The sequence below is a fragment of the Vombatus ursinus genome, unplaced genomic scaffold (genome assembly GCF_900497805.2).
Source record: "Vombatus ursinus unplaced genomic scaffold, bare-nosed wombat genome assembly UNPS02014778.1, whole genome shotgun sequence".
In the NCBI taxonomy this organism is placed as follows: Eukaryota; Metazoa; Chordata; class Mammalia; order Diprotodontia; family Vombatidae; genus Vombatus; species Vombatus ursinus.
Genome location: NW_020954556.1, coordinates 63,641,339 through 63,659,052, shown reverse-complemented (window position 1 = coordinate 63,659,052; position 17,714 = coordinate 63,641,339). Strand labels below are relative to the sequence as shown.

Here is a 17,714-nt window from a genome sequence, read left to right as displayed (position 1 = left end):
TAGTAGCAAAAATCTAAGATAAAACACTCATTTCTGTTTAAAAAGAAATACTAGAAAAAAACAGACCGTTCTTTAATATAAGCAGCATTCATCTAAACTAAAAGCCAACATTTTATATGATGTGTATTAATTAGGGACCTTTCCAATAATATCAGGGATAAAACAAGGATGTCCATTATCACCACTGCTATTTGATATGGTGCTAGAAATGCTATAATAAAAAGATAAGGGGTAGCTAGGTGGCGCAGTGGATAGAGCACCAGCCCTGGATTCAAGAGGACCTGAGTTCAAATCCGGCCTCAGACATATAACCCTTACTAGCTGTGTGACCCTGGGCAAGTCACTTAACCCCCTTGCCTAGTCAAAAAAATAAAATAAAAAGAAATAAAAAGATAAGAAAAAGAATTTTAGGAAACAAGCATAAACAAAGAAGAAACAAAAATACTGCTTTTTGCAGATGATATGATGGTTTACTTAGAGAACTCCAGTCAACTAAAAATTAATTTAACCAACAACTTCAGCAAAATTGCAAGGGGTAAAACAAATCCACAATAATTTTCAACATGTACATATATATTACTAACAAAACATAGCAGAAAGAGGTAGAAAGAGAAATTCCATTTTATATAACTATAAAATTATATAAAATACTTGAGGGTCTACCTGCCAAGACACGTTCAGGAACTATATGAATACAATTACAAAACACTGTTTATAGAAATACAGACATAAATAATTAGAGAAATATTAATTGCTCATAGGTAAGGTGAATCAATAAAATAAAAATAATAATGCTACCAGAAATAATTTATCCAGTGACATTTTGTCAAACTAACAAAGGATTACTTTTTTAGAGCTACGAAAAGAAAAAAGAAAGAAATCATCTGGAAGAATAAATGGCCAATGATCTCAAAGAAAACAATTTTTAAGAGTTGGAGGGGCAGCTAGGTGGTGCAGTGAATAGAGCTCTGGCCTTGAAGTCAGGAAGACCTGAGTTCAAATTCAGCCTCAGACACTTAACACTTGCTAGCTGTGTGACCCTGGGCAAGTCACTTAACCCCAATCGCCTCACCAAAAAAAAAGCAACAACAACAAAAAAAAAAGAGTTGGAAGGAAGAAAACTTAGCTCTACTAGGGCTCAAGCTATAGTACAAAGCAATAATCATCAAAATGATTTGGTACTAGTTAAGAAATAGAGAGATTGATCAGTGGAACAGATTAGGAACATGGTTTACAGAAGCAAATGAACACTGTAGCCTAGTATTCAATAAACCCAAAGACCACAGCTGCTAGAGTAAGAAATCACAATATTTGACAAAAAACAGCTGGGGAAAATGGAACTCAATCAAGCAGAAATTCTGTGTGTGTGTGTGTGTGTGTGTGTGTGTATGTATCTCACACCATATACCAAGACAAATTCCAAATGGGTACATGATCATAAACTAATTAAAGGAGCAAGGAAGAAACTACCTTTCAGATATGTGGAAAAAGGATGAATTTAGAACCAAACTAGAGATCATAGAAGATAAAATGAACAGTGTATGTGTGTATGTGTGTGTGTGTGTGTGTGTGTGCATGCACACACACACATATGTAGACACAAAATCATTGCAGCCAAAATTAGAGAAGTGGATAATCGGATGGGGTTCCCCAAAATCCTATTGCACACTTCTTTGACAAAAGTCTCATTTCCAAAATATATAGGGGATTTATATTTATAAGAATTAATGCTATTTCCCAAAGAATCTGAGTAAGCAGTTTTCAAAGAAAGAAATCTAAGGTATCAGTAGAATCCAAGCTATCAATGAAAAAGTGCTCCAAATCACTAATAAATGGAAAAATACAAATTAAAGCAACTAAGTTTCTACCTCATAATCACCATATTGGCAAGGTTGATGAAAATAAATGCCAAATGTTGGAAAACTTCAGGAAAATGGGCATAGCATTGTACTGTTGGTGAAGCTGTGAAGTGGTACAGCTATTCTGGAAAACAATTTGTACTAAGTTGTACATAACCTTTGCCCCAGCAATACCACTAGTAGGCCCACAACCCAAAGAAATCAAATACAGAGGAAAAAGACCTGTATCATATAGGTATATTTATTTATTTATAGCAGCACTTTTTAGTGACAAAACACTGGAAACTAAAAAGATGCCCTTCAATTGGGAAATAGCAGAACAAGTTATAGTATGCTGTATGAAATGATGAATGGATAGTTTTAGTGAAACCTAGGAAAAACTATATGTACTGGTGAAGAGTAAAGTGAGCAGAACCAGGTGAATAACTTACATTATAATATTGTTAAGACAAACAACTTCGGAAACTCTGATCAACACATTGATTAACTATGATTCCTGATGAGAGATGATGAAGCATGCTACCCAACTCCTGATAGAAGGCAGATGGACTCAGGGTATAGAGTAAGATATATCTTTTTTGGACACAGTCAAGGTGGGATTTTGTTTTATTTGATTGCGTTCTTATTAAAAGGCTTTTTATGGGGGGAGCAAGGTGGGAGAAATTGGAATTTTATTTTAATTAATTGGCAAGAAACAAAATTAATTAAGAAATGTATGTGATTTGGACATGAAACTATCAATAAAACTTTAAAAAATAAATAAAGGAAATGGGGAGCCACTGAAACTTCTTGAGTAGGGGGACTGATATGGTCAAGCCTATGTTACAGGAATATCACTTTGGGAACTGTGTAGAGAATGGTAAAGGATGAGAACATTTTCATTTGAGGAGATCATCTAAGCCTTCATGGAGGAGTTGGAGGCTGAGCTGGGAGTTGAAAGATGAAAAGAATTCTGAAGGGCAGTGATAATGAGAGCGCACAAGCAAGCATTGGTATTGGACTGGGTAAATGCTGGGAGGTGGTAAGACTGCATTCAGTCTATTTGGTCTGGAAAATAGAGTGCAGGAGAGGAATAATATGATCATAGGACTACATATTTAGAATTAGAGGGGACCCCAGATGTCATTAGGTCTACCCCTTCATTTTACATATGAGACCTTTGAGGAACAGCAAAATTAAGCTAAAGTCACAAAGATTAGAGTAAGGAATTGAATTCAGGTCTTCTGAATTTTCGTCTCCATTGAACTGACTCCCAATGATTTTGAGCCAGATTATGCAGGGTTTTAAATTTTGGCCACAGGAGCTGGCATTTTATCCTGAAGGCAACTTGGTATTTATTGATATAAACCAATAAAGGTTTTTGAGTATGAGAGACTTGGTCAGAAATGTTCATGGGATTGTTTATTTTGGCAGTTGAGTGAATGATGGATTAAAGAGGGAAGATGCTGGAGGCTGGGAGATCAGCTAGTGTGATACTGCTGAGAGAAAGGATATGTACAACTTAGTACAAATTGTTTTCCAGAATAGCTGTACCACTTCACAGCTTCCTCATCCAGAAGTGAACCAGCATGGGAAATCTTCGGCAAAGACTTAACCCAGCTGAGGTCTAATCAAAGACAGTAAGGAAATTCTAAATTTAGGTGAATGGGTGGATTCCTGGTCATGGTATTTACTCAGGTCTGGGAAAATGTGGATTCTCCCTTTTGTCAGATGGGTGATATGGAAATTGATAAGTCTCATTGACCATGATTTGGGTGCTCAGTGTCAGGTACTTCTAGACCTTCATTGGAATAAACCCACCTCTCCTGACATTCATCCTCTCTTTAATTGTTAACCTGAGTTGAATGCCACCCTCAGGAACACCCATCCTTCCAAGGGCATATAAACTGTGAGCCCACCTCCATGATTGGTCTTTGGCATTCAAGAGTGTCACTGACCCTTTTATTAATAAAATGCTAGCATTATTAATAAAATTATTAATTACCCAGAAATGATATCTCTCAAACTTTTTAAAGGTCCACACTGTATTAGTCCAAGGCAAATGTAATGAGAACCTGAACTAGAGTAGTGGAAATTTGAGTGGAGAGAAGAGGATGACAAATGTGAGAGAAGTTATAATGGTAGAATTGACAGACTTAAGGATGGGAGGGGAGAGAAGGGGGAGCAAAATGCAAGACCCAGATGACTTCAGGGTTTCAAATCTGAGTTACTGGGAGGATAAATAGAGATGGAAACTTGGAGGAGGAGCAGTTTTAGAGAGGAAGATTATGGAGTTCAGTTTGGAATATGTTGGGTTTGAGGTACTTCGGATAAGTGTTATCTATCCCTCAGGCTGGACATGCCAGCCACTTCACAGCAGTAATTAAGCTAGAGAGAGGGAGAGCCCGAGAGATAAGTTGGAACAACTCTTGGTTCAGTTGGAACCAAGGTAGAGAAAAAGGAGAAAGCATTGGAAATACTAGTCCTTAGGGGCCAGAAGGATCAAGAAGCAGATTGAGAACGAGTCATAAATGTATTAAAATCAAGAGGGAGTATCACAAAAGTCAAGAAGGTGAGAAAATAACCAGGAAGAGGGAGCGGTCAACAGCATCAAACAAAAGGTGCATCAAGATCCAGAGCGAGGAGGAGTTGGGGGCTAAGCTCTCAGCCTTTCTCAGTCCATCAAAATGAACAATTAAGAGGCCATAGTGATCTTGGAGTGAGCAATCTGAATAAAATGCAGAGGTCAGAAGCCAGATGGCAAAAGTTTGGCGAAGGAACAGAGGGTAAAACGGCGGGGGCAACGAACGAACACAACTCTTTCTAAAGGAAGGAGACGCGACAGGCATGAGTACATGCAGTTAGATAGCGACAAGAAAACCGACTTCATCCCCTAAGGCTGAAACAAAGGAGGGCGTCAATCAGAGGTTTCTTAAACCCGCAGCCCGCGCCCAGTTATCCCTAGACTAGCGGAACACGTGACGTAGGCGTGGAACTACATTCCCCAGAATCCTTCGAGCCACGACCCATTTCTTTCACGGGACTCCATCTCCTGAGCCCGGTACTTAAGCGGTGCCGCCGGTGTCCACGGCTCCCGAATCCCGCAGCTTCGGGGCGGGTCGTGGTGGAGCCGGCCACCCCCCGCGGGGCCTCGTGGGAGTGGGCTCTCCTCGGCCCTTTGTTCTCGCTCCCAACGCAGGCACCTCCGGGAGGATGGGTGAGCGCGCGAGAGAGCCCCCCGGACTCTGCCCGGCTGGAGGGCGGCGGCCAGGCTGCCAGAAGCAGCGGAGTCCGGGGAGGGAAGGGGCGCGATGAGTGTGTATGAGCGTGCCCTGCAGGGCCTGGGGGAAAGGGAAAGGGTGTGTAAGGGCGTGTATGAGCGCCCTCGCTCGTGTGAGCTGCGTGCTCTGCAGGGCCTGGGGGGAAAGTGTGTTTAATACCAAAGTGCCTTATGGGGGTTGAGAGTGTGTGTGTGTACGTGTGCACGCCTGTGTCTGTGTCGGAGCAGTGTGTCCTGCAGGGCCTGCGGGGGTAGGGGTGTCCGTGTCTCTGTACGAGCATACCCTGCAGGGCCTGGAGGAGAGGTGGGAAGGGGGGCGGGGCATCTGTGTGTATTTGTGTTTGTCTCTGGGTCTGAGTGTGGCTGCAGGGCCTGGGGGAGGACGAGAGGACGAGAGGACGAGGTGGGGGCTGCGTGGGGCTGTGAGCCTTTCTGATTTAGAGAATGTGTTTGATGGGGAGGGGCAGGAAGACTGTGTGTATGTGTGCGTAAGGGCTGTCTGCACTGCAGGGCTTGAGAGAGTTTTCATGTAGAGGGTGTGAGGAGTGGAGGGGAGAGAGACATCAGGGTGGTCCATCCACAGAAGGAAGGGACCTCAGAGGTTATGTGACTTGGCCAAGGTCACCTGGGAGATTGGGAGATGAGATTTGAGACCAGGTCTTACTGGGAGACCAGGTAGGAGCAAGTTTCCATAGTTCAGATGAGAGGTGATAAAATCCTGAACTAAAAGTGGTGCCTATGTGAGTTAAGAGAAGGAGGTGGATGTAAAAACAGCGCAATGTGACAACTGATAGGATGTGTGGGATGAGGGAGTGTGAGAAGTCAAGGATGACACCAGACTTGTGAACCCAGAAGATGCAAATATATTGGTGCCCTCAATAGAAATAAGGACATTTGGAAGAAGTTTGGGAGGAAAGATAATGAATTCTGTTTGGGGCATGTTGAGATAGTGACTAAATGAGATGACGGAGGTGCAGAGTCCATATTCCACTTCACAGAAGGGGCATGGCTATGAATTTAACCCATGTGTTCTGATTCCCAGGCCAGAGCCATGTCTCTTGGAGCCTGTCATGACTAGAGTCAGGGCTTCCATATAAAGTTCTGAGTTTCTTCTCTGTGATCCTGGAAGTGTCTGAGGCTGCTCCCGAGTTGTTGACAACCTCTCATGTAAGGAGGTTGGGATAATACCCACCTAACATGTGGATGTATAGCTTAGTGAATTTAGATACTGAAAATTAAGAATATTTTCCCTCTTAACTACTTTCTTCTCTCCCAGCTGTGCCTTCTCAGAGCTCTGTCCTTCTTCCAAAACAGAGCATAATGGAAGAAGAGGAAGTAATGATCCCTGGGCTCCTAGCAGCCAGGTCTCTGGTAAGTTGGGGGTTTTTCCTCTCCAGAAATATTCTCAGTTCTCAGAGTATGGATGCTTTTTTGTTCTGTTCTCCTTGGTCTTTCCTGTCCATCCAAATTCTGTACAGAGACCTGAACCCTAATTGCTTTCTCTAAGAAGACAGCGTATTTAGGCAAATGAAGTAGTTATTAGATTGCAAGAGTTGGAAGGGATGTTAGAGATTATCTAGTACAACCTCCTTATTTGGACCCTTGACGTGAAGTAATGGGCTCAGGATTTCCAGAGTTTGAATTTGGAGTAGGTTTCTCAATCTCCAGTTCTGTACTTTTCCCACTAAACTACAGAACTCTGTAGAAAATGCCGGTCATTGTCTCCTTCGGTGTTCTTCTCGGGTATCTCTCTCCTCTCTACATAAGTGGGTTATTCATTGAAGCATTATAGCAGAGCAGAAAGAGGGCTGGATTTGGAGTGAGCAAAGACCTAGACTTGCCATTGGCTTCATTTGACTTTTTGGATTATGTTTGCCCATTTGTAAAATAGGGATAATACTATTCCTAATGCTTACAGTACTTGGTTCACCCCATTAATATAAAGCCTCCTGAAGTGGTCACATCAGTCAGATTCATATTGCATATTTCCGTTGTGCTGGAACCAGTTACCATATCCTACGTAATTATAACTTTGAATAGTATAGATCTTCATACAAGTTCAGAGTATTCATTACTTACACTAATGGGCCTAGCTGTTTATCAAAAATCTGTGATTTTATCTCTGTGGGTACTTTATGATACAGAATAAATACTTAATAAATGCTTGTTTCCTTTCTTCCATGGAAAACTGCTCCTCTTTATAACTTAGTAGGTAGTCTTTGAAAATTGCTGAACTCTGATATCTCCTCACCCTCTGACCTACTTGATAATCAAATGAGTGAATCTATAATATTTTGTAAAATTTAAAGCGCTAACTAAATGTCAAATTGTACTACCATCTTTCAGTCATACCTACCATTTTCTTATTTTGACCTAAATGTTTTGAGGGAAACAAACCTAAGAATTCGAAGACCCACTCTTTGCCTTCAAAGAGCCATATTGGTGAGGGAAGACATACACACAAAAAATTATCATTGAGCAAAAAGCTAACTTATATTGATTCTATATCCATAAAATCTTTTGTATTCTCACCTTGTCTCCACTCACAGTGCTACTGCTTTGTATCTTAACTCGGGCCCTTATCACCTTAACTGTTTCAGTAGTCTCCTAATTAGTCTTTCAGCCTTTGAACTGGAGTTTAAAAGAGGTGATCAAGCTCTCTCTTCTACCCTCATCTTTAGCAGGAAATACTTTCTAAATGGGTGACTTTTGTGGTAAGTCAATGACCACACCACAGAAATAAAAGTCAGGGGGCACAGTGTGTAAAATGCTAGGCCTGGAGTCAGGAAGACCTGAGTTCAAAAAAAGTTTTAAATACTTAAAAGCTGTGTGACCCTAGGCAAATCACTTCACTTTGGTCTGCCTCGGATTCCTCAACTGTAAAATGAGGATAATAACTACTACCTCCCAGGGTTGTGGTGAGGATCAAATGAAATGATGTTTATAAAGGAATTAGCACAGTACCTGGCACAGTGTAGGAGCTTAATAAATACCCATTCTCCCTCATTCCCTATTGGAAGCTAGATTTATTTGATTGATAGAGATTCAGCTGGCTGGTCCTTAATCTCGTGGCAGTGAAGCCCTCAGGTAATTCTAATAAGGGGTGTGGTCCTGCAGGCCTGCAAGGATCTCTGGCCTTGGGCCCAGTACAGAATCTAGTAGTTTTAAGCACCAGTAGCTGGTGCTTAAAATGAAGAAGAAAGCATGAAGAAAGCAAAAGTCTGGGCTTTTACTTACGTGAAGAAAGAGGTCTCACTTCCTCACATGAGTTGTGTTGTTCTTAATAAACTTTACCCATTTTTAATATCTATACTTTGGAGCTCAGGAAGTCAGAGACCAAAGTTAAATTTTAACTTTATCAGTTCCAAGTTTTTGTTTTCCAAGACAAGGCCTAAATGTTTAAAGAGACATTGAGATCTGCCCTCTGCCTCAGGATGCCATGGAGGAGTTTCTATATAGTGCTCCCTCTCTTTGGCTCATAGCTTTTTTGGAGGCAGGTACCAAGGTTGGGGTTCAGCCTTAGCAATGCAAAGTTAATGACAAGGGATCTCTGAGGTATTTTAACAAAACCAAGGTTCTACAAAGGGTATATGTATGTGTTTATACAGGTGTGCATATGTTTGTTTTCTTTTTTTAAAACATTATTTCCTAATTAAAGTCATTCAAATAATAAAAACACATTTACAAATGGGAAAAGCATAGAGAAGTTCATTGGTACAATATTTAGGTAATGTCTAGTTTGATGATTGGTAATAAAATATGTTTCAAGTAAGAGAAGCCTGCAGACCTGCTTCTCTTCCACTTTGAGCTCAAATTATTTAATAGAAAAGCACAGAAGAGATCTTAACAAAGAACAAAGCAGGCACAGGGATTTTTATACACAAGATGGTTCCTTCTGGTGGTGGTGTTGTGGGGGTTGGGTCTCCCTAGAGTAGAATGTTTTCCCTTCCATCGCCCAAAAGGAGGGGGAAAGGAAAGAAAATCGATTCTAAACAAAGACAGACATTGACCACTACTGATTTACTTATGGCCCCACTATTGATTTATTTAGTATTCTGCTAATGCAGGTATATATGTATACTTCCTAGAAAGTATCTATGTTTCCTAATGAGGGGGAACAACCTTTATACTTACAAGTCATTTAGTAATTCTTTAGCTATGTAGGAAGAGCCCTTGAGTAGCCTTTCCCTCAAGTGATTGTCTTTAAAAGGGAGAGGAAAATAACAGAATTTACTGAGAAAAGGTTTGGAAATGCTTCATTTGTCCAACTGATTCAATAGTTGAATTAATTGGAAGAAACATTATACAGGAATAATGTCAGGAATAGTATACTTTTCATTGCTTCTTTTAAGGAAAGGAATAATTATAATTAATACAAAGGATTTTCCTTTATAGCTATCTGCAACACCTCTATCAGTAGTTCTACATTCTAGCCAAACTGCAACACAAGCTGTTCACTGAAGCCAGATGCAGTCTGAAGAAGGGGCCAGTTAGGAAAAATGCTGGATTGGTACAGTATTGATTGAATGTGAGGAGGGGTGGCTACAAGATTTTGCATTAACTTTTTTTTTTTTATATGAAGCAATTGGAGTTAAGTGACACTGCCCAGAGTCACACAGCTAGTGAGTGTTTTGTGTCTGAGGTCAGATTTGAACTGAGGTCCTTCTGATTCCAGGGCCAGTGCTCTATCCACTGATCCACCTAACTGCCTGGCTACAAGATTTTGAAGCTTGGTGATTGGGGTAATGCCTTTGACAGGAATAGGGATATTTGGATGAGGGTGATTTAGGAGGAAAGATAATGAATTGTTTTTAGAATTATTCAGTTTGGTATATCCGTGTGACATCCAGCAGAGCTGTTCAGTCAATTGATTACAAAAGACTAGAGTCTGAGAGAGGGTTTTGGGCTGGCTGTATAGATTTGAGAGAATAAAAATATAAATTTACAGATGATAAATAACCAAAAGGGAGTTGATACCCAAGGTAAATAAGGAATAGTAATAGAGCACCTTGTTGCCTTTGATTACTTCAAGTCACCTGACTTAGATAAGCTAAATCCTTGAGTCCTTTAAAAGAATTGGCAGATACGATTTCTAAGCCACTATCAGTTATCACTGACATCACTGTATAATGTGTGAAGGGGAGAAATGTGAAATGGCTAGAACTGATAACTTGGATTCATATTGTGAAGAGGGTTAAATACCAAGTTGAAGAATTTGTAGACAGCTAGGAGCAAAGTGGGTGAGAGTGCTGGACTTGGAGTCAGGAAGACCAAATCCAGCCTCATGTATTTACTAGCTGTGTGACCCTGAGCAAGTCACTTCATTTCAATTTCCTCATCTGTAAAATGGGGATAACAGTAACTACCTCATAGGATTATTGTAAGGATCATACATACAGCACTGTACAAACCTTAAAGCTCTCTCTAATGCTAGCTATTATTATTATTTATATCCTTGAAACAATAGAAAAACAGTGATTCTTGAGTTCTTAAGTCAGACCTGAAGCCATTGAAGAAATTTTCTTCTTTCCACAATTGGAATAACATAATTTTTTCCCTATATTTCCGTATATCTCTCTAAATGAAAAGATCCTATAGAATGTTAACAAGAAGTTTAAAATTCAGTTTTCCCCCATGTATGTTTTGTGTATGTACATCTATATTTATCTTTATTAAGCTTCAAAATTAAAAATTCCTTCAGGTTCACGAAAAAGATTATCATGTGAAGAGTATCTCATATATATATAATGATGTCTCATCTCTGCCATACCACGCAGGACCAAAGATGATTTTTGCAAGAAAAGCCAGCTTATTTTCTTTTGTAGAGAAAACAAAATAAAAGTTGAATAGCTCTGCCTTCCATTGTCAGTTGTCATATATCATCCCATCTGTTTCAAGCAAAAAGTCCTATCCCTTTTTGGCCCTCTCTTTTCTTAAAATAAAGCTTTGTTGAATTTGTAAACCCAACAACCAAAAAAACAGAACAAACCTCCTTTTATCATTAGCTTCTCTTGCCAGTCTCAGCTCATTTTGAGCTATAACGTTACTGCTACAGTTTTTATAGGACTGCACTCTCCTCCCTCCCCATCTCAGTGCCTGGATGAATCAGTTCAGCTCTATACTATCCTATCTATACTTCATTCTCTTGCCTTTTGTCTTATTATTGAAAATGCCTTGCTGAACACTGACTTTGGATTCCTTCCACCCCCTTCCCTTCTATTTGTGTTCTGCAGAACAGAGCTGGAGAAAATCACAAGACTGCTGGTTGGGTCCATTACAGATTTTTGTTAGATGATCTCAACTGGCTCCTCAGTGTAGCAAAGCAATCTTTTTACACCTCTGTAACTCACCACAACAGCTAATTCAAACCTTTTTATCCCTCCACAAGCCTCCCACAGTATCACTCCTACCTAGCCTCTCAACTAAAGACCAGAAAAAAATTGAGGGCATTTTGCCAAGAGCTTCTTTTTTCCCATAATATCTCCTCCTTCCTTCATGTCTCATCCTTTTAGTGATATCATTGGGTCAAAAAGAATGCAAAATTTAGTGACACTTTATGTAGTTCCAAAGAGCTTTTTAGAATAGTTGGGTCAATTCACTTTTCTCCCAGTTGTGTATTATTGTTCCTGTTTTCCCAAAGCCTTCCACCATTTATTTTCCTTTTTGTTATCCTTGCCAATATGAGAGGGTTGAAGTACAGCCTCACATTTATTTTAGCTTTCATTTCTCTTATTATTCTTATTGGATGTACATGTAGTTATTGACAGCTTGTATTTCTTCCCTTGAGAAATGACTGTTTGTACATGCTTCAACTTGGCTGGCTTGTCTACCCTGTGTGTGACAGTTGGTTGACAGTTGGTGGGAAGGACTGAGCTCTTCTCCACAAGAGATGGCTGGGTTGGATATAGGATCAGTGATTTACAGACTACTGCCTCTCCCAGGGTTCCTATGCCCACTTACATGTTGGTGGCAGGTGGTCGGTGGTGGTGGTGATGGTGATGATAAGGAAGGTGAGTGCCCTTCTCCCCAATGATTTCTGTCCTCATTAATGGCTGTAGGGGCTGAGCTGGAACCAGTTCTAGTGGTTTGGGGGGCATTGCTGTTCCTAAGGCTCTTAGGCTCAAAGTCCTGGGACATCTTTCGTCAGGGTCTGATGGCAGAAGTGGTTGTAGAACTTGCTTTTCTCTCCCTAAGGTTGCCTTGTAAGAGATGGTTAATCAAATTGTTTCATTCAAATACTGACATGCTGAATGTAATTAAAAATTAATATTTGGAATGTGATTATTGGTGTTAATTTTGGGGATTGAAATATAAGCCCTATGTTAATTGTATGCTTTGGAATTTTGTGCAAAGAGTTTTATATGCCTGGGCTTCACTTGGGTAAACAATGTGTAAGGGTAAACTCTTCTACTCCTGACTCCATAATAGTAAGCCCTGGTTAAGTAGGAATGTGCTTGCTGTTTCCAGGTATCAGTAACATTCAAGGATGTAGCTGTAGACTTCACTAAGGAAGAATGGCAAGAACTAGAACCTTCTCAGAAAGATCTGTACAGGGAAGTGATGTTGGAGAACTATAAGAACCTCATTTCCCTGGGTAAGAATGACTTTTCTCTGTAGCTCAAAATAGGCCTTTCAGAGTCTCTTTTTTGTCCTTGATTGAAAAAGGTATAAAAGTACCTAATGTGCTTAATTGGGTTTTGGTTTGCTTGCAGGGATCAGAAATTTATCATCCCTTTATAGTTAATAAAGGAGTGTTTTCTGCTTTTTGTTCTTAATTTATTACTTTGAGAATTTGAAATGTGCAGGTTCATGATGGTATCCTTAGACTATACTTTTCTCGTTCTCTGATACCTTAGATCAAAAAGTCCTAGTGTAAATGCCAGAAGACATGAAATGTTTCCATCCTTCTAAACTCGAGCACTAATGTACTCATTTTCTTTTTTATTCTGCATCCCTTATGTAGCTTATCTTAGCTTTCACTGCTACCCTTCCCACCCTCATTTTACCTCCACTCCATCCCCATCCCCTGGAACACAAACACACACTCACGCACAGGTGTGGACATGTTCAACTTCAGAATTGGAAGGTACTTAAGACTGGTTCAATCTGTACCTGAACAGCAGTCCCTCTACAACATTCCTCACAGGTGGTCATACATCCTTCATTTGAAAAGTTAACAGTAAAGGAAAACCCACTACCTGTTGAAACAGTCTATTTTACTTTTGGGTAAACCTAAGTGTTAAAAAGTTTTTTACCCTGTTTTTCCTAGTTCTGCCCTTTGGGACTAAGGCCGATAAGTCTTGATTCATCTTTTACATGGATGCTAACCTCACTTTTAAACAATCCTCATGGCATGCTCCCTGGTATCCACACTATCCTCCTTGCCACCTTTTGAATGTGTCCTATTTCATCTGTGTCCTTCCTAAAATATGGTTCCTGTAACTGAACAAATTATTCTATATGTGGTCCAGCCAATGCACAATACAATAGAATGCTCATCTATCTTGTTCTGGAAACTGATCCTCATTGCAGCACCTTAAGTTTGGGACCTTGTACAACTTCTTAGAAAAGTTTTCTTTTTCCTGAAGAGGAGGGGGGGACTCAGATTCTGAGTTTTCTTCAGAAATTTCCTATTTTCTCTCCATTATTTCAGGAGTTCCGATTTCCAAACCAGATGTTATCTACCAGTTGGAACAAGGAGAAGCACCATGGATGTTGGAAAGAAGAGTCCCAAGGGGCTCCTCTCCTGGTGAGTAAAGTTAAATCAGGTAGATTTGCAAGCTGTTATTTACCTAATTAGTCAGGGGGAATAGAACTTTGAAATGTTGTTGACTAAGGAACTTTCCTCAAAGACCCACAGTTCCATGGGTTACCTTTTCATTAGCAGTCACTCTTCTGCCACATCTACCCTGACAGTTCATTTATTGGCAAAATGTGAGCAACAATGAAACCCAAGGACAAGAGATTGACATAGGGGAAGGTGTTTATTTGAACTGGTTAACTGAGATGAAAGTGGTAGACAGGAAGAACTGGGAGGGGTGGAGGGACTAAGGGTGATAGGGAGAATAAAGAAATGTTTAGGAGGTATGAGGTGTAGACGTAGAAGAAAAGGAAAGGAGGTTATCATCAGAGAGGAATTTCCAAGTTTAAGATCATGGCAGTAATATAGTTGTGGGTAATGGTAAAATCTAAGACCTGACCTTCCCTGTGGATTGCTGAGTTGGAATAAAGATGTAACTCATGAAACTGGAAGAGGTTGAGGAATTTGGTGGGGGGGAGAAAGGGGAGAATGGAGAAGAGGCAAGTGAACCCACATACTAAACTCGTTGTCAGTGAAGTGAGGGAGACTTTGGAGACTAGTAGATGACTAGTAAGGATCTGGACTAAATAGCAGAGACAAGATTTGAACTGCAAAGAAGTTACTGTGATAATGTTAATAAAAGGAATGCATGTGGCAATAAAGAGCAAGGAGAATGACCCCCTTCTCTTGGCCCATAGTGTACAGAGAAGTACTACTCGGTACCAGAGAAAATGGCTTGTTCTTGGCACCAGAAAATGGAAAGAATGTGAAATGAAGGGCGTTATAGTGTAGAAGCGTTTAACAGTGAATTGGGGACACAGTGTAACAGGAAGAAAATGGATATTCCTAAAGGTCCAGGTTGTCGTATACCAAATATGATCAAGGCATCGTTTCAGTGCTTTTAAAATGTCAGAAGTAATGATACTTCTTGGCATGAGCCAATAGTTAAGGCTATTACTTTTCGCTTATTTATAAAAATCTATCAAATCAACATGTAAAACTGTTTTCATTAAAGAGAAATACACAATTATTAATCGGCCTCTAAAAAAAAAAAAACGAGATTTAAGTTTTTTACTTTAGAGAGCGTAGGAACGTTAAGCATGTTTCTAAAAATAAAAGTAGAATGGCCACGACTTTATAAAATAATGCTTTTTAAACTGAGACATTATTTCCTTCCATTTATCAAAATATGAATTCTACTTCATCTTTGCTGCAAATTAAGTTCAGCAGGAAGAATACTTACTCGAGGGAACCTGAAAAAAAAATAACTTCAAATCACAACTGCCTGTATATGTTATCAGTTATAAACTCTGAACATTACATAGCATACCACAATAACAAGTTGGAATTTGACTTTTTTTTTCTTTTTTGCCTTTTAAGAACATAATATTACTTAATTATCTTTTCTGGGCTTCCTTTATGAAATTTGTTACAGTGAACTATAAATTCTAAGAGATAAATTTCTTGAGTTTTCTGCTCATTCTCCTCTGTAACATCATGGGCTTTAAAAAAAAATCATTAGAGACAAATTCTTGTCATGTTATTTGGCTTTGGCCTTGGCAGATATATGTTTTATATTTTAAATTATCCACATGAATAGATAAAATATTGTTCTGTTGTTCGGTTGTTTTTCAGTCACATCTGACTCTTTGTAACCCTATTTGGGGTTTTCTTGGCAAAGATACCAGAATGGTTTGCCATTTCCTTCTCCAGCTCATTTTACAGATGAGGAAACTGAGAGTTAAGTGACTTGCCCGGGGTCACACAACTAGTGTCTGAGACCAGATTTGAACTCAGGAAAATGAGTCTTCCTGACGCTCTATCCACTATGCCACCTAGCTGCATAAAACATTGTCATTAATGGGTTAAATGTTAGGTATAGTCTCAGTTTCCATTATTGCTCTCTGCTTTGTTACAATCTCCACATTTTAGAGTTTAATAAGAACTATTTATAAAAGCTAACCCCAGGGGTGTTTATTCAGCCCAAGAATTGATAGATATATTCCCATTTTATTAAAATTTCAATTTCATCTTACTCAGTATCCCTCAAAAAAGGGTTCTTTTGTCTTTTAAGATTGGTTTTACTAGGCAGTTAAATTCAGTACAGTGTTAAAGGAAAGTTCCTCCTCTGGGAATTCCCTATACCACTGAAATCACAGATCCTGTCTCTATCCCTATTCATTAAGCATCATAAAATTGTAGCTTAATTTTCATTTGACTTAAAAATCATCCTTTTAGTATTTTTAAACTTGGAAATCAAAGATGGGATGACAGTATGGTAACAGTGGAGAGATTACTGGATTTGGAGCCAGTAATGGCTCTGCTACTGACTACATGTGGCAGGCACATCACTTGATCATTCAGGGCTTCAATTTTTGTAGTAGCATGAACCCTGGACTCAGAATCAGAAACTAGATTCTGGTACCTCCTGTACTCCACCAAATCACTTAACTAGTTTATTTCCTCATCTGTAAAGAACAATAATACCTGCCCTGCCTAACTCACAGGACTATTGTAAGGAACAAATAAGAAAGTATATATAAAGGTCTTTGGACCATGACTTGGAGAAGGAAATGGCAAACCATTCCAATATCTCTGCCAAACAGACCCCAAATAGGGTTTGGGGACATGACTGAAAATGAATGACTAAGACCATGACTTGACCTCCCTCAGCCTCCATTTCTTTATCTATAAAATGGGAATAATGATTGCACCTACCCCTTGGGGTTATTGTTAGGATTTAATGAGATAACAATACTTTTCAAACCTCAAAGCTATATAAATATGTGATGTTTTTATTATTGTTATTTTTGAAGTTCCAGTGAGGAAACTCCCTCTATCAATGTAGATTCATACCTGTTGGGCAATTTCTAGTCTTAGAGAGTTGCCTGGGGCCCTTAGAGGTTAAGTGACTAGCCCAGGATCACACCACCAGGATGAGAATTTAGAGATAGAACTTGAAGCCAGGTGTTCCTGATTTCAAGGCCTATTTGTTAGCATGATGCTTCCACTTATTAGATAATCTAGGATCAACTATAGTTGCTTTCTTTCTCCCAGCAGGGAGGACGGGATAAGTGTCTTTTATTTCTTTCAGATGGGGAGAAACTTGAACAACCTGAAATCAAGGCATCATCATGGAAGCTGGGCATTTTTATAGAAGAATCATCCAAGGAAAGGTTCATATGGGATAATCCCTGGGGCCGCATGTTGGGAGAAGCCAGGGAATATGATTTCAGACCAGAAGGACATTCCAGGCAAGGAAAATTAACTCACAGGACAAGTAAAACAAGAAGCCATGAATATAAATTTGGGAAAAGCTTTTATCGGGAGTCAGCCTTTTTTCCTCAGCAGAGAGTTCCTATAGGAAATAGTCCCCAAAAATGTGATGACCATGGAAAGAGTTCCAGTGAACAGTCACACACAGTTAAATGCAATAGAATCTCCTCAGCAAAGAAGCTTTCTAAGTACAGTGACTGTGAGACATCCTTCAGCTATAATACAGACCTTATTCAAAACCATAGACCCCATTCTGGAGAGAAAACTTTTGAGTGCAACAAATGTGGAAAGACCTTCAGTCAGAAAACTGGCCTTACTGAACACCAGAGAATTCATACTGGAGAGAAACCTCATAAATGCAACGAATGTGGGAAAGCCTTTAGACGTAGTACACAACTTAATGTACATCAACGAATTCATACTGGAGAGAAACCCCATAAGTGCAATGAATGTGGAAAAGCCTTCAGACGAAGCACACAACTTACTGTACATCAGAGAATTCATACTGGAGAGAAACCCC

The 17,714-nt window shown here is 39.6% G+C and overlaps 2 protein-coding genes across 2 annotated transcripts in view; one reads left to right on the top strand and one right to left on the bottom strand.

Moving 5' to 3' along the window:
* LOC114045459 (zinc finger protein 420-like) overlaps positions 1-17,714 on the bottom strand; it is a 115,728-nt gene that overhangs the window by 53,356 nt on the left and 44,658 nt on the right. Inside the window, exon 8 of the mRNA XM_027865484.1 lies at positions 5,325-5,326. Coding sequence (XP_027721285.1) covers positions 5,325-5,326 — 2 coding nt within the window. The remainder of the gene's footprint in view (positions 1-5,324; positions 5,327-17,714) is intronic.
* LOC114045455 (zinc finger protein 260-like) overlaps positions 4,978-17,714 on the top strand; it is a 15,473-nt gene continuing 2,736 nt past the window's right edge. The window contains 6 exon segments of the mRNA XM_027865480.1: positions 4,978-5,055; positions 6,395-6,489; positions 12,586-12,712; positions 13,772-13,867; positions 17,013-17,711; position 17,714. The exon segment at position 17,714 is cut by the window's right edge and continues 2,736 nt beyond it. Coding sequence (XP_027721281.1) covers positions 5,052-5,055; positions 6,395-6,489; positions 12,586-12,712; positions 13,772-13,867; positions 17,013-17,711; position 17,714 — 1,022 coding nt within the window. The 5' untranslated portion in view covers positions 4,978-5,051.